General features: G+C 35.6%; 1 protein-coding gene across 3 annotated transcripts in view; it reads left to right on the forward strand.

Moving 5' to 3' along the window:
* Positions 1-9,734, forward strand: part of FSTL5 (follistatin like 5) — a 311,987-nt gene extending 302,253 nt beyond the window's left edge. For all 3 annotated transcript variants that reach the window (XM_072862012.1, XM_072862015.1, XM_072862014.1), the window contains one exon: positions 9,032-9,734. In XM_072862012.1, coding sequence (XP_072718113.1) covers positions 9,032-9,734 — 703 coding nt within the window. The remainder of the gene's footprint in view (positions 1-9,031) is intronic.
* The last annotated feature ends 6,458 nt before the right edge of the window (positions 9,735-16,192 follow it).

Here is a 16,192-nt window from a genome sequence, read left to right on the forward strand (position 1 = left end):
CACATTTTTTCATAAATGAAAGTCATCTGTTGTATACTATGTGAGGATTTATATTAAAAGGTGTTTTTACCCTTTATACCTGTCACAAATAATGGAACTTAAGGTGATGGAAATTTTATGAAAAATAATATGAAAATTGGATGTGATGATAGAGAGGAGTAAGACTTGTAAAAACTGGTAATGTGGATGTATAAAAATATCACCCAGTAAGATTTCCAAAATTAATACCTTTTAAAATATGAGTTTAACATTCATGCTTCATGGCATAAGTTACTTCTCAATGATGGGCAAGTTCCTGTGAGCAAGTTACTCCAAACCCACTGGTTGAAACATTTCACATACTCTGAAGCATTTGATACTCTGGTGAAAGAGGGAGGAGTAGCTTTGGTAGAGCATTAATCTGACTTGCTATACAGATTCCTTTGTCAGCTTGGCAATGAGAGTTTTCAGGTTAACAGTTTTGGAGTAGTTAGGGAAATAGGATAGTGATAATTATGATAACCGTTTTGGGAAAAAGAATGATACAATTCATGGGTTTACTGTTCACTGTTTTGTGTTACATACAGGCTTACAGTTCTGTAAAACTAGAACGTGAATTCCATATTTTAAATACTTTTAAAATACTTTAAAAAAATTGGTCTTGAATGTATATTGTGAGGCAATAGAAGAAGTAATAATTTATAACACCTTAATGTTAACTTAGTCATTATAATTATTCTACTCTCAAATATGTGGGTGGGTTTTTTCATTAAATTAGGAAAATAAGGCACTCATCCATATGAGCTTCACTTCATTTTTTTAAAAATGCATTTTGCAATTAACAACTTTTAGGATATTCTTCCTATCTCTTTTAAGTTAGTTTGGACAAGTCATTTTTTTCTACCTCAGTGTCCTGGTTTCAGCTGGGATAGAGTTAATTTTCTTCCTAGTAGCTGGTATAGTGCTGTGTTTTGGATTTAGGATGAGAATAATGTGATAACACACTGATGTTTGAGTTGTTGCTGAGTAATGTTTACACTAGTCAAGGACTTTTCAGCTTCCCATGCTCTGCCAGGTGCACAAGAAGCTGGGAGGAGGCACAGCCAGGACAGCTGACCCAAACTGGCCAGAGGGCTATTCCATACCATATGACGTCATGCTCAGTATAGAAACTGGGGGGAGTTGGCCAAGGGGCAGCGATTTCTGCTTGGGGACTGGCTGGGCATCAGTCGGCAGGTGGTGAGCGGTTGCATCACTTGGGTTTTTTCCCTGGGTTTTGTTCTTCTCTCTCTCTCTCTCTCTCTTTTTTCTTTTTCATTACAATTTATTATTAGTGTTAGTATTAATTTATTTTGTTGTATTTCAATTATTAAACTGTTCTTATGTCAACCCCTGAGTTTTCTTACTTTTGCCCTTCCAATTCTCTCCCGAATTTGAGAGAGGGGGAGGGTGAGCAAGCGGCTGTGTGGGGCTTGGTTGCCGACTGAGGCTAAACCACAACACTCAGTTTCCCGTTGTCTGGGTACTGTGAGGCTTGTTAGCTTTTATGGAAAGGTAATGACTCCCTGTGGTGGGTTGACCCCAGCTGGCAGCTAAGCCCCCACTTAGCAGGAGCAACAGCTACTTTGGAAGGAGTTTTGTTGTTGAACATGATGTTATATGGTATGGAATATCCCTCTGGTCTGTTAGGGTCAGCTGTCCCAGCTGTGTCATCTCCCAGTCTCTTGTCCACCCCCAACCTACTCGCGGAGAGGGCAGAGTGAGGAACAGAGAAGGCCTTGATCCTGTGCAAACCTGCTCAGCAATAACTGAAACATTGGTGGGTTATCAACACTTTTGTTCACAAATCTAAAACACAGCACTGTACAGGCTGGTATGAAAAAAATTAACTCCATCCCAGCCAAACCCAGTATACTACTCATACAGAAAGTGCTATAGAGTTGCTAAGTATTATTATTCCTATTTCTCTTAACTATTTGTCACAATGTATGGTTGAACATCTTGAAAATATGGGATAAAAATCTTTATTATTAATTCATAGGGAGTGAGTGAAGAAAGAAACAATCTCAGATTTCACAGTTCTAGCATATACTCCAACTGGAGTGATATGCCCACAGGCTACAGATTCCCACTTGCATTAACTGTAAAATAAATTATTGGAAATGTGCAGATTTGCTCTCATGTCTTGCAGGCTTGAGTTGCACAGGAACCCAATATGCACTCTGACAAACGCCTTTATATGCTGTCTGATATTGTGCATGATTTCACTGCACAGAAGAGACATGAGGGTTGAGATTCTCATAAATATTAATAGGGGATTAATGAACAGTGGGAGGCTTCTGCATATCAATCTATATGAGAGGCAACTTTGCATTAAATACATCACCATCTATCTATAAATAATTTGGCAATAGTGAAGGTACTCTCAAGTATCACTTGTTGTTTTCCAACAGCCTAATCATAAAACCAAGGCTCACAGTACGTAGGTGACAAACACAATTTCATCACATGATTATGAATGGCTATATTTTTTAAATCCTTTTAGAAAACTGACTGCTTTTGAAAAGTTATAAAATTATATAATCTTTGGGTAGCTTTGGGTGTTGAGTTCAGCTATCCACAGAGCAGAATGAAACATAGAGTAGTAGTGCAGACTTCTTTACTCAGATTTAATAGCTTTGCTTTACTTTGAATGGAAAAAAAAAATTAGGATAGTGAAAGCTCAGCCCGTGCACTTGCTGATTTGGTTTACTGAGACCTCCATCAAAACTCTCTTACTAATATCAATTTTGTGAAATGTCCCTATTACACTAGGCCCATAGACACCACTGGAGGACATTTTGTTACAGCTCTGGTAAATCACCCTCTTTTATTACACAAGGCTTTTTTGGGTCCCCCAATGTACTAACCTGTGTAATCCAAAGCTGCCTTTAACCTTAGTGACTTGCAATACTGTCTTCTGACAAATTTGGTAAGTACTTTTTTTTTTACAGTTGTTCTTGCCTCATCATCAGAAACATGAAGGCCAACCTGGCAATGAAAGCAGAGTTAATAATCTGACACTGGCATGCTGAGAAGGTTCTTAATACTGGACAGAAGAGAAGTACAGACAGATTCACCTGATGGTTAGAAGGCAGCAATTAGGTTATTGGACAGTGGGGTAAAATTTATTTGCAACTGATCATTGCTATGTGCAAGCAGGTAACAGTTCTGAAGCAGGTCTCCGTGATCCATCACTGTTCCTCCAACCTATCCACCATGATCTTCTACATTTAGATCAATAAACCTCAAAGGAATGACCATCCCAGCCTTAGAACATCTTTCTTCCCAAGTGAAATTATAGCTGTTATAGTTGCATAGTTTTAACGTTACACAAGCAATTCACAAACTTCCTGAATTTGGAGAGCAATGTGTTGTCAAGGGGAACATTTATTTTGAACGTATATGTGTGTGTATGAAAGATCAGTAATTGTAAAAGTTATTAGTAACTTACATGTGAAATTCACAATTAATTAAGACCAGAAACAGTGTAAGATTAATTTTTAAAAAACAACTTTCTTCTATAAAGTGGATGTAAAAGTGGCATCTAAACCTCAGGCCTGCAGAAAGACAGATTCCTCTGTGTATTACTTTTTTTGTGTGTGTCTTCATGAGCTAAGATGTTGTGTCAAATCACAATTAATGTCATGAGATTTGAAACACTTGGCTGCTTCTTAAAATCTCAGCATCGAATGACAGTACTATAAGATTAAAATCTACTGTACTGATGCAATTTTGATTGTATGAACAAAGCCAAAAAATTGTTGTTTCATATATTTACAGGCTAGAAGAGACCACGAGAGCATCTTGTCTGACTTTCTGTATATACCATAGATTTTAAACATTTCAAATAGTCATCCAGAGATTGAAATAATGAATCTGATATTTCTAAATCTACATCTACTTGGGTTTGGCCAAATCTTCCAAAAAGAGCATAGTCTTTACCTGGAGATTCCCACCAAAGAAAATTCATCACTTCTGTGGTAGTTTGTTGCAATGGTTTATCGTCCCCATTGTCAGAAAAAAATACCTATTTAAATTTGTCTGGTTTCAGTCTGCAATCATTATTATAATTCCTCTGTGAAATTAAAGACATTACTAACAGTATGCTCTCTCCATTCAGGTATATATATGTGTTGTAATTAAGTCTCAATTATATTTTTCGTAAGCTAAATATAAAAGCAGACTCTTGCTTAAAATCATTGGCTCCATCCCTCAAACAATTTTCAGATTTTTCCTTGCCTGTAGTTTTTTAATATTCCTTTTTAGAAGGGCAGAAATAAAGCAACATAAAACATTCTTAATTTGTTCTCCCAATGTAGAATACAGATATGACACTGTTGCATTATTATTACTCCATTATTATTACTCACCTCTCTCCGTATATTCCTCCAAGGGCTGTACAAGGGCTTTTGGGTCTTTTGCTTTTGACTCTTTAGACTCAGATCTCATATTGACCTGCATGTCTGCTATGATCCTTAAATCCCTTCACAGTCGCTGCTTTTCAGGGTATTGTTCTATATGCATGCCCTGCATTCCTCATTCACGTGTAAAGTTGCTCGACTTTACACTTGGCTATGTTTAAACTCATTTTGCTTAAATGAGCAACTGACTAATATAATGACTTTCCTGTCATTATTTACAACCTTAGTGTCATGGACACATACTTACATCCAAATCGCCTGTGAAAATTTTGTGAAATATCAGATTTGGTACCAAGCAGAAGCAAAACTTCCCTGCAAAATGATGATTCTGCATTGACAGCTACTTTTTACTGCAGAGAAATTATTTTTCCTTCAGGAATCAGTTTTTATTCCAAGAAAGGTATGCCCTCCTGATATTCAGTTACATTCAGTAAGGTTTTCTAATAAAAAAATTAAATTAGGTTTGTCTGAAAAAGTTCATTTTTCCATAAACCCATGTTGACTGCATTATGTTCACGTTTTTCTGTAGTTGGTTCTTATATCATCTATTTTATTATTTCCTTGGGATACGCATCAAGCTATTCAGCTTAGCTGGGATACCTGGCTTTATCTTACGAATATTTCAACAATCTTCTTCTAGACTTTCCAAATTTTCCTGTTATTATGAGGTATATTAAAATGTTAAGAGCTATTCAACTCCTTCAAAACTATCAGGAACACATTATCTAACCTGTCAGATATATGTTCCTATAAAAAAACTGTTTATCATCTTCCTCAATTGCTAGTGGCTTGGAAAATACTTCATCATCTTTAGGTAGCAAAACTATAATTTCTCATTCTTTGGTTTTTTTTTTACTATACCAGACATGGAATCCTTAGCTTTCCTTATCAGTTTTCTTCACTTCCCCTTTTCCCTTCTGTATCTTCCCTCCAGAACTTCTATTACTTTTCCCATCCTTACACCTCTGCCTAGCAATCCTCATAGACTAAGAATCAGTCACACAAACCTCACAGGCACATGAACAGACCTCTGTCTTGATTTGTTCAGCTTCTCAAAACCCCAGCCACACAGCTCTCACCGAGACAGGCAGACAAACAAATGTATCAAACACACAGCTTGCCAAATCCTTTTACATCCAAGAAGATTGGCAGCTTTGAAACTATTTTTTTCCCCACTTCTTTTTCATCTGTATTATTGGGCTGTTTGGGTATTTACGTCTCTGTCCAGCTTTACTGAATTTTAATTGGGGCACTGAAAAGTTACAGGCAATACAACAGGCTGAGAAAGAATTGTTTGAACAATAGTATTGATAAAATCCTATTAATTCTAATAAATTACTTTTAGCAGGCATACTTCTGGTTCTGGGGAAGGGTCGATCCTTCGCGAAGGTTTACCAGCTTCCCACTTTGGATCTTCTCTCCCACCCAGGTCCAAAGTTCCATCTAATTTTAATATTCACAAATATTATTTTGACAAAGTGATTTCCTATATTCTTATTCAAAATAATATATCTTAGTGGTCTGTACTTGCTCCCACCTGTCATTTCAGGACCTCAGTTGCAATGGTAGCCTGTAGCATGATCAGTTAGAAACTGTGTTGAGCCTTAGATAACCTGTATTTTCAGCCAGACTTTGCCAGTGGATCATTATATAGCCTGAAGGAAGTCATTCAGCTTCTTTCTTCACTTGCTGTAATACTTGTAAAGTGCTTTGAAATCAGTAAGTAAAAACTGATACTTAAGGTCAATGTATTATTCTGCTCATATAGCTGATCTTTTCATGTACTCACCTCCAAAAACATTACCTTCTAGGCTAACTTTACATTTGTGTCTGAAGTAGTGGGTTTTTAAAGTTTGAACTAGAAAACATTATAAAGCAAAAAGTCTTCAGCATGTTAACATTACAAGAAAGTAGAAATATATTTTTCCAGGGCTAGAGAAATTGCTACTTAAAGGAAGGAAGGGAAGGCATATCTCGCAAAGCTGTGTTTTCAAATTCGGAAATAAGCAGAACACAATGAATAACATGGATAATTGTAAATAATTTTAAGTCTTGAAAGTTGAGAAGATTTAAGAACATGAAAATGAACAATCACAGAAAAAAAAAAAGTATTAAACTGCCCTTTGCACACTTCAAAAGTAAGATACATTGTAAATGAGTATTCAGGTATAGCTGATTATCAGAATATATATGATTAGCTGCTGCAGCAGATTATAAAATAAAGTATCTTAATAGCTCCAGAGCAAGGGACAGTAGATCTCCTAAGTGCAACAAATACAGCATCAGGATAAGGTTGTTGCAATCCTGAAGCCAATTTCTTTAGTTTTCAAGTAAACTCAATTACCAAAGCTGAAGCTACTATTTAAATTTCAAGAACAATCCATCCAAGATACTGTAAGCTTTTTACTTGTGGCTTTTGGACTGGGAACTAAATGTTACAAAGAGACACATAAAGCTGCACAAACAACTAGAATGCTTTGTAAAGTTGTGGTTGAAATACTTGAGATATGATATGTTATCATCATGTACAAGTTATTTCAGTTTTGTTTTGCATTTGATATTCATGGAACCAACAGTGATGACAATGTCTAGCCCTCAGTCAATTCTCATCCAGAAAAAAGTCCTTTTAAGATGCACTGGGTTTTTTGGTTATTGTTTTGCAGGAGTAAAGATTAAGTAGCAGATATGTGTGAGTTATTGTCCAGAATGTTGTGAACGCTCTTGGGCAGTTCACTGATTGTTGCTTTATATTGGAGGCTGTTATGTAAAAGAGAATCAATAAGCTAATTCTATTGTCCTTTTCTAACTACTGTTCATCCGTGTAACATTGGTTATTTAACACTGAGATATACCATAAACATTTGAAATGTCAGAATGTTGCTTGCTATTTAACCTCTTCTATTACAGGATGATTCTGTACATAATACAGTACAAGTTTGTTTGTCATGACCAAAAAATGCTTACTACATACTAACAGAATCAGGAATCAATGACTTTATGACTGCCCAAAAAGATTAAGAAAAAGATAATATTAGATGATCAAACCAGCTAAAAATCAAATTCTGTCTGATGATCCTAGTCTTCCTCTGTGACAGAACAACAGACCTTGTGGAAGGAAAAGTAGCAGTAATTGTCAAGTTATCTTGACATAACTTTCCTAGAGACTTACTCACCATTTTTCTAACCAAGACAATTTAATTCAGATTACATATATTTATAAGTGGCTGAATAATCAAAGACAAAAATGATCTCATAATCAGCTCAACTCGTAATCATGGGCAGTCTGATTCACACTGGCCCTTCTTTGGGTGGGAGTTGGACCAAATGAAATCCAGAGGTCCCTTCCAATCGAAATCATTCTAGAGTTCTGTGATCCTATGATACTGAAGCAGTATGCAAGGATTTTCGAAGGTGGGGCTAAAATTAAAGATGTTCTTATATCAATTTAGTAGGAAGTGCAAATACAATTCACCCTGTCTTATGTTGGAGGAACTGACTGACAGAACTGACTGAACAATGTCCTGAAACTTTTTTGCCTGTTACTTTGGTGGATCACTGATGAGTAAATATATTGGGGATGCAAAGTATAGTGTGAAAATATTGTGCTATTGTCAACTCAATTGTTGGAAAATTGTGGTTGTCATAGTGCTTTATATCAACAGGATGTGAAAGGTATTTTTAGATTATATATCAGCATGCAGCTTCATTCTTAGTATCAAAGATTCAGAGGAAAATGTTATGTTAGGAAGTGCGCCAAAGGAAAACAGCTGTTTGTGAAAAGTGCTGTGAAAGCTACTTAGATTATAAGCAAAACTAATATACTTTCACATGACTCCATAATATTTAGAGCAGTGGTTTTTGCATATATACAGTCAAATGATTGTGTAGTCAGAACTTATACATTAACATTAGAGAATAGTCATATAGTTCATATTTAGAATGTTACAAATATTCAGCTCTAGGATTTTAAAGTTTAACCATATTATTCATGTTCAGTGAAAATTCTTTGATGTATGGAAAAGCTTAAAGGGTCATTTAAATTGTAAGAAATATGGGGCTTGGATAGTTGGGAGGCATAAACCTAAATCCTTTTATGATACTCATTTCTACTGAATTAAAATGAGGAAGATTCAGATAATTATCTGAATAACAATGAGCACTAGGTTAAGTTGATGTTCCCAAGAAAGTCGAAGAACTATATGAAGTGAATTAAAATATGTGGGATGTACTATCTATTGATATTTAACCTTTTTCTTCTTCTTGGGTTTTGTAAAAGTTATAACTGAACAGATATGCTCAGAGTAATGTTTACCTTCTCCCCTATGTCAGTAGGAAAAAACCACTTTTCCCATTAATCAGATAAATGTGTTTTAGACATTTTATTTGAGGCACTCTAAATTACAATTACAAGAACACTAAAAATTAAATATTATAAACTGCTTAATATCTGAAACATCTGAAGCTGAGATATATAGAAATACACTGCTGCACATATTAACTCATCTACTTTGCTTATAATGGCTTTTCCTGTTTGTACTTAATGCACACAATAGCTCTGACTTTCTTTGATTTTCTGCTTTTCCTTCCAGGTTTGGATTTATTCTTCATAAGGATGAGCCTGTGCTCCAGAAAATTCATCTAGAAACTATGTCATACATCAAGACAATTAGTTTAAAGGATTATAATTGCATTCCTCAGTCACTGGCTTATACACATCTTGGAGGATATTTTTTTATCTGCTGTAAGCCAGATACCACAGGGGCTGTCCTGCCGCAGCTTATAGTGGATAGCGTTACTGATTCCGTGATTGGATACAATGGCGATGTAACAGGCACGCCACATATCTCTCCAGATGGACACTACCTTGTCAGCATTGATGATGCAAAAGGTCTCATGAGGATCCAGTCCATAACTATGAGAGGAGAAATACAGGATGCATTTGACATTCACACTAATTTGCACATATCTGATGTAGCTTTTCAGCCATCATTTACTGAAGCTCATCAATACAATGTCTACTGTAGCTCCAGCACACAAACTGATGTTCTCTTTGTGGAGCTCTCCTCTGGCAAGGTTAAGATGGTGAAGAGTCTGAAGGAGCCTGTCAAGGCAGAGGAATGGCCTTGGAACAGTAAGAACCGTCTTATAAAAGACAGTGGCCTTTTTGGTCAGTATCTCATGACCCCTTCCAAGGAATCTCTGTTTATCCTGGATGGACGGCTCAATAAGTTAAATTGTGAAATCACTGAAGTTGAGAGAGGCAACACAGTAATTTGGGTTGGAGAAGCATAAGGCTCTATGTTAGATATTTACCGAATTAATAGTTTTACAGTACATTGCACTTAAATTACACCATTCTTCAAATTTACACAATTTTCATTTTAAATTGTTAGACCCTTCTATACTGGTTATTTCTTACACAATTTGAACCAACTTCCACATAAAAGTTACTAAAACAATGGCTATTTGATAATGGTACTCCTTATTATCAGCTGAGATTGTGTTGTTTGAATTACTAAATATTGAAATTGATGATAAATATCATACATTATTTTAAAGGAAGTAGGGAAAAAAACCAAAAAACTTCAGGGAATTTAAAATGATATTTTGCATTTGTAAATGGAAGACTTAAATATGATTCAAATTTTGGTTTGGTTTGCTTCAGACACAAAATAAGAGCTGTGTATAACCTTTGACTCCTTAAACTGAAATGGTATGTCCTGTTCCGTCCAGTCCACTGTTTAATCTTTTTGTGCCTTGAAGCGAAAGTCTCACATGAAAGGTAAAGCATAGAAATGGTATAATTTATTCCCACTGTGGCTACAGGATTGCTTGTCATTGGAAAGAAACTTTTAGTATCAAATTTCTAAAAGTCTCAAGTTGTGGAACATACAGGAAGAGAAAAAAAAGGAGAAATTATATTTGCAGTGTTTTCTGATCACTGCGATTTGAGGAGTTTATTTTTATGGTGAGACTTAGTTGAGAGAGTTGCTTGCAGAAGCTTAACCCTTTTTTAGAAACAAATAGATGTTAGGTTTTTCAGCTATCACAGGGTTTCATCAGCAAGGAGTTTCATTTCTACTAAAGAGAAACATTGAACTTATCTTTTCAGAGTAAACCACATTCTAAAAACCTGGCATCACAAAGCTTCACTTATGTCGTCGAGGAAACTATTATTTAAAAACAAACAAAATGCATTTTAAGAAACTGAAAATGCAAAGAACTGAAGTCTACAACCAGTAGATAACATTTTTGCTTGTGCATTGTACCATTGATCCATATTTGTTAAACCATTTGGTTAGCTCAACAGGTTTTCTATTCCATGCATCCAATTGGATTATTGCAAAAACCAACCAACCAAACAACAAAAACTTTGTATTTTTTATAGTTTGTTTACTTAGAATTCTAATATTAACAATGCTTAAATGTGTAAATGGGAAAAATAAGATTCCCAGAAGTAGAATAACAAGTCAGTAGGATCAGAAAGCCAGCAGTAAACAACTATCCAGACTTAGAGCAATGACTTAAAAGTTTGGGAGTATTTTTATTTTTATTATGGTTTTGCTAAAGAATGCTTATAAGCTCTTAAACTGACCTCCATTAACTGAAAGCAATCAGAAAAAAATATCTTTTTTTAAACAAAATTTTACTGCAATTTAGATTGTGTAAAATTGCTTAGAAATCTGGAATTTTCTAGCATTGTAATCTTGTGTGCATTTAGCATCCTGACCTGTGTGGTGCAGTAGATCTCTCTGTAGCTTGAGCAAATCTGGTAGGTAAATTTAACTAAGATAAGAGTCTGCTTACATTTCTAGCTACTGAATCTGTTTTCCTTTTTAACAACTTTTCTCCATTGTGAACAAACAAGAATCATGTAAACTGTCTGTTACTCACTTATTTGCAGTAGTCTGTCTCATGCATTTTTCTTCTGTAACTTACACCACGTGAATGTTCTGTATGTAGAAAATGCTTGACAAAAGGAGAATAAACCCCATAAATTTTAAAAAGTCCTGACTGGTAAATGCTCCAGTGTAGCCACACTGAAGTGGCACATAACACAGACTTCTATTTCCAAGTAAGATAGAAGGAAGTGTATCTGCCTTTTTTTATATATATATATATAGAGAGAGAGAGATATAAATAATATACAGTGTGGAAAGAAAAGTTTTTAGAAGGGCTTAACTAAGTGGAAAATTTTTCTTTGGCTGCTACAAAGAAAAGTTCTATTAATAGAAAAGATCTATTAATCAATTAGGCACAGAGTAATTGGAGTATAGACAGGTGTCCATTCTCATGCCTAGCCTCTGGAGCCAAAAACCGCTAGAAGCTGTACAAACATATAAGCCCAAACCAAGAAGCATGGCACTCCAGTCGCACAGCTAAACATCTCCCTATCCAGTCTGCTCAGCGTAGGGTGGATTGTACACTTACTTTGCCCTCTCCTAACCACTAACATTAAAGAGAAGAATTGAATCCCATGACGACAGTGACATACCCTTGACAATGAAAGCTGTCCTGTGTTCTGCGTGATCCCTTACAATATCTATCAAAGTCCAAGTCAGTTGTCAGTTTTGGCAGCATCTTTTGTATTAGCAACTTTTGGCAATTGGAGAGTCTTTAAAACTTGATAATAAAATATGTTGCTCATTATATGAAACAGGACACCAAAATCTCTACTAATATACTTAACAAATTTGACTATGTCAATAATATCACAGTATTTTGTATAGTACAGAAACCATCCCAGTCAGTTTAGAATTCTTGTTTGAAACCAATTTCTCTATTCCCACCCTAAGAATATCTCTGACTCTAGCTAAAGCAGTTTGGTAAAGGACTATTGCCAATTCCCTGTATTTTGTTTAGCTAGTCCAGTGTAATAGCTCACAGACCACGGTTTCTTTCCCATTGGTATGGAACTGAAACAGGTTTCTGGTGTCCAGGAGTTGTTTGATCCCATTGAATAAATGAAAAATCAAATCCTGTCTTCAGTGTTTCAAATTTCCCTTAATACAAACCCAGATGTAACAACAGTTGGTTTTGAATCCTGTCTTTCCTAATTGCTGTTGGAAGCAGAGGCAACAAATGCCTTCTCTTAATTTGTGGTAAACAGCCATATTTTATTTCACAAGCTGTTACAAACTTTCAAGATTTAGGATTTTCTTACGGAAATACGTTAGAGAAAAGTAGTGGAAGATAATGGAAATGTAATGGAAGAAGGCAAAGGTACATGACAACCAAGTTCTGTTATAGCTGCTGAAAGTTTCCACTATGTTTCTGTATGCTAACAAATTTGAGAAGCGCATGTCCAGACACGACGGAGTGCTCTTACCAGGGATTGTGATGATAGAGCTGCTTTTGCTAAGGTATTAAAAAAAAAGTTATTTATGACACATGGAGAAAAGGCTCTGTCAGGCTATTTTAAGAGTCACCAAAGAAAAGAAAAAATTATGCCAAAGTAAAAAAAAATGTTACTTTTCCCTTCAGTTTGGCAGTAGACATTTTTAATAGTCCATGCCCGACGGTATCTTTTAAATTACTATTCCATACTGATAAACAGCTAGTTATTTGCTGCACTACTATATGGACATCAATCAATACGTATGAGGGATTAAAAACAGTTGGGCTTTTTTTAAAGTTTCTTTTTTATAAACTAGTAGAGATTTTTATTTCAGAATATGATCTTGCAATTTTTCGCTTTTTGCATGTGGTCCAGAGTATCATCGTCTGTCTTCATTTGTATACTTTCTGACTGCTTGGTTTATAATATCAAATTGTGAGAGATTGCTAGTTAAGCAACTGCGTAAATAGGTAAACTGAGCTCAGAACAACCCCTTCAGTGCATTTAATTATATTTCCCATAAACAAATTATTTCAAACATCTAGACATATGGTGCCAAAGAGTTCATAAGTCCAAAAATAAGATGTGTTTGCAAATACGTAAGAAATACATCTTGTATAAGCATGTCTTTAAAAACTTCCATGGAAAAAATGATGAAACAAGTTTCAAAGAACTCTATGTATTTTTGTAAGTGATATCACTGAGGTTAAAAGTGTCATTCTGAGTTTTTATTGAGCCTCCTGCTCACCCCATATCATTAAGTAAGGCTGTCTGTTAAATACAAGTTAAAGGACATCTGAACATTTAAGAGTATCATAGTATTATTTAGATTTTAAATAGTGACTCTTCATCAGCAGTTTCAGCTTCTTTTAACTAATTAACAGAATCTTCTGAACTTGAATATGGTATTTCTTTGTTTTATTGAACAGCTGTTTTGTTACACCGAGGTAGTGTTTGCATTTCAGTTAGGAATGAAATATTCCCAAATATGGATTACAGAATAGCAGACTTGCAAATTATGAATGTTGTATTAAGAAAAGAACATAGTTATTACATCATTTTGCCTACTTACCACAAGATACTCAGTTTGACTTCAGCTGAAAGAGTATTGTCAGCTTAATTGGAACATTTGTTTTTACCTAGGAAAGACTAGTAACAGGACACTTTTCAGGGTATTTTGTAAATAAATTGGTAGGTCTCAAATCTAAAAAAAAAAAAAAATTACAGTCATCTGTACTCATTTTTTCCCCTTTTCATGGTATTTTGAAGTGAACACCTGTAATGCATTTCAAGAGCTTCTGGAAAAATGAATCAATTAGTTGCTACAGGAACATGCCTAGTGAATATATAAAAATTCAAAATTGCATTAACTAACATTTTCACTTATTCTCCTTATTCTGTCAATTATTCTCTCAAACAACCTTAGGGAAAACCAATACAGACAGATAAGCTTTGTAAAATATTTTATAGGTCAACAGATTCCAATTTTGTCTGATTTAAATTTATTGTGTAAATGTGTGGATTTGAACCAGGCTATGCTGTATCCTGAAGAAGTGCTCTCACCACTGGATAAGGTACAAAAAGGAGGAAGCCTTTGCCTGCTCTTTCTGCATCTACGTTTTAAAAGAAAAGAAAGGCCACATCTTCAAAGACTGTAGATAGCTGTTTTCAGCTTTCTGAACTCAGATCCAAAACAGCGGGAGGCACCTTCCAGCTGTTCTCTGTAGCAAACTGAAATCATAGTAGGGTCCTACACCCTGTGTCAGTTCCATTAGCTACCTCTAGACCATCTTTTTCATCCTCTGCCTCTCCAGGCTTTAATTCTGAGGTACCCAATGTTTTCCATTGACATAGAGGACTCCTAACAATAAGCTCAAGAAAGCCACTTAGTGGCAATACCTAACCCTAAGGCACTTCTGATTCTTAAGTTAGTCCTAAGTACTCAAGCAGCACGTATCAACCAGTAGCAACGTGACCTGACAGTACCCTGTTTCTGCCAGGTTGTGGCCAATTTCAGAGCTTCACTGAAGGAAATAAAGCCAGGTTAAAGATTATTAAAGAAAATTTTTAAAAAAAATCAACACCAAAACCTTCCTTGCTTGCACAAGTAACCAGAAAAATGCTTAAAACAGGGATCAATACGCAAACAATAATTTTGTTTCCTTTAAAACATCTTTGCAAAATAGCAGACTTTATAGAACTTTTATCACAAACTTATTTTCCACATTTATTTATAAAATCCTCCAAAATTTTACTAAGTTCTGTGTTAAAACAGTGAAGGTTTTCAGCATAAATTTATTCATGACTATGCCATTTGTCGTGATATAATTCTTTGCCTTCAATAATTATACTGCTTCTTTGATAATATTTTCCAGACTGTATGTGTAAACAATTGTCACAACTTCTCACCATTCTTTTCGATGAAGTTAGACAAATACTTGATCACCATGATTGTTCTCATAGCTGTTACAGTTGAAGTTCAGCTTTCTCAAATACAGGTGGCCAGACTGAAATAATTAATCTGAATGAGGGGAAGAGCTGCAGCCCCAGTTTCCATTTTTTGCTGACAGCCCCATGAGGAGAGCTGAGGTAAAGGGGCTTTTTCAGCCTGGAGAGGAGACATCTGCAGGGAGGCTTAATAGCAGTACCTATGGGGAGGTTATAAAAAATTGGAGCTAGATTCTTCACTGCCGTGCATAGCAGGAGGACAAGACACAACAGCATAAATTGAATCAAGAGTTTCAGAGTGGATATAAGGAAAAGCTGTGAGGACAGCCAAGCATGGGAGCGGGTTGTCCAGAGAGGCTGTGCAGTCTCCATCCTTGGAGGTTTTCAACACCTGGCTGGATTATGCCTGTCTGACCTTTAGCTGAACTGGTTTTGAGCAGGGTGTTGGACTAGAGATCTGCCAAGGTCCCTTCGAACCTGAATTATCTTGTGATTCTCTGATAATGACTTGGAAATGGAAACAATAGCAATCTTAATTTGTTTCAGTTGTTTACATTTCTGACTGAACTTGCACAGCAGGTATTTAAATGTACATTTGCAAATGAAAAAAACAAGTGTTAAGGCTGGGCTGAAATATGGCCTAAGCAAAACTCAAAAAATAATACGTTTTGTCACTTGAAATCGTTAGCTCTGAACATCTCATCTTAAACCAAGGATATTGTCATTTTGAAATCTGGAATACATTTCTTGGCTTCCAGGAAATCCCAAGCTGATAACAGAACTTGCACAGGATGCAATATGCAAAGGTAAGTGCTCCTTTCTAAATATCTGAAGAATAGCTATAGTACAGGAAAGGGGTACTTGAGAACAGCATTGTAGATAAGGTCTCTTAATGCTCTGAGACAGCATATGTCCAAATGTGAACATAGCCACTTAAGTGTATGCTTGGTCAGACCTCTTCAAG

The sequence above is a fragment of the Ciconia boyciana genome, chromosome 5 (assembly GCF_034638445.1).
Source record: "Ciconia boyciana chromosome 5, ASM3463844v1, whole genome shotgun sequence".
In the NCBI taxonomy this organism is placed as follows: domain Eukaryota; kingdom Metazoa; phylum Chordata; class Aves; order Ciconiiformes; family Ciconiidae; genus Ciconia; species Ciconia boyciana.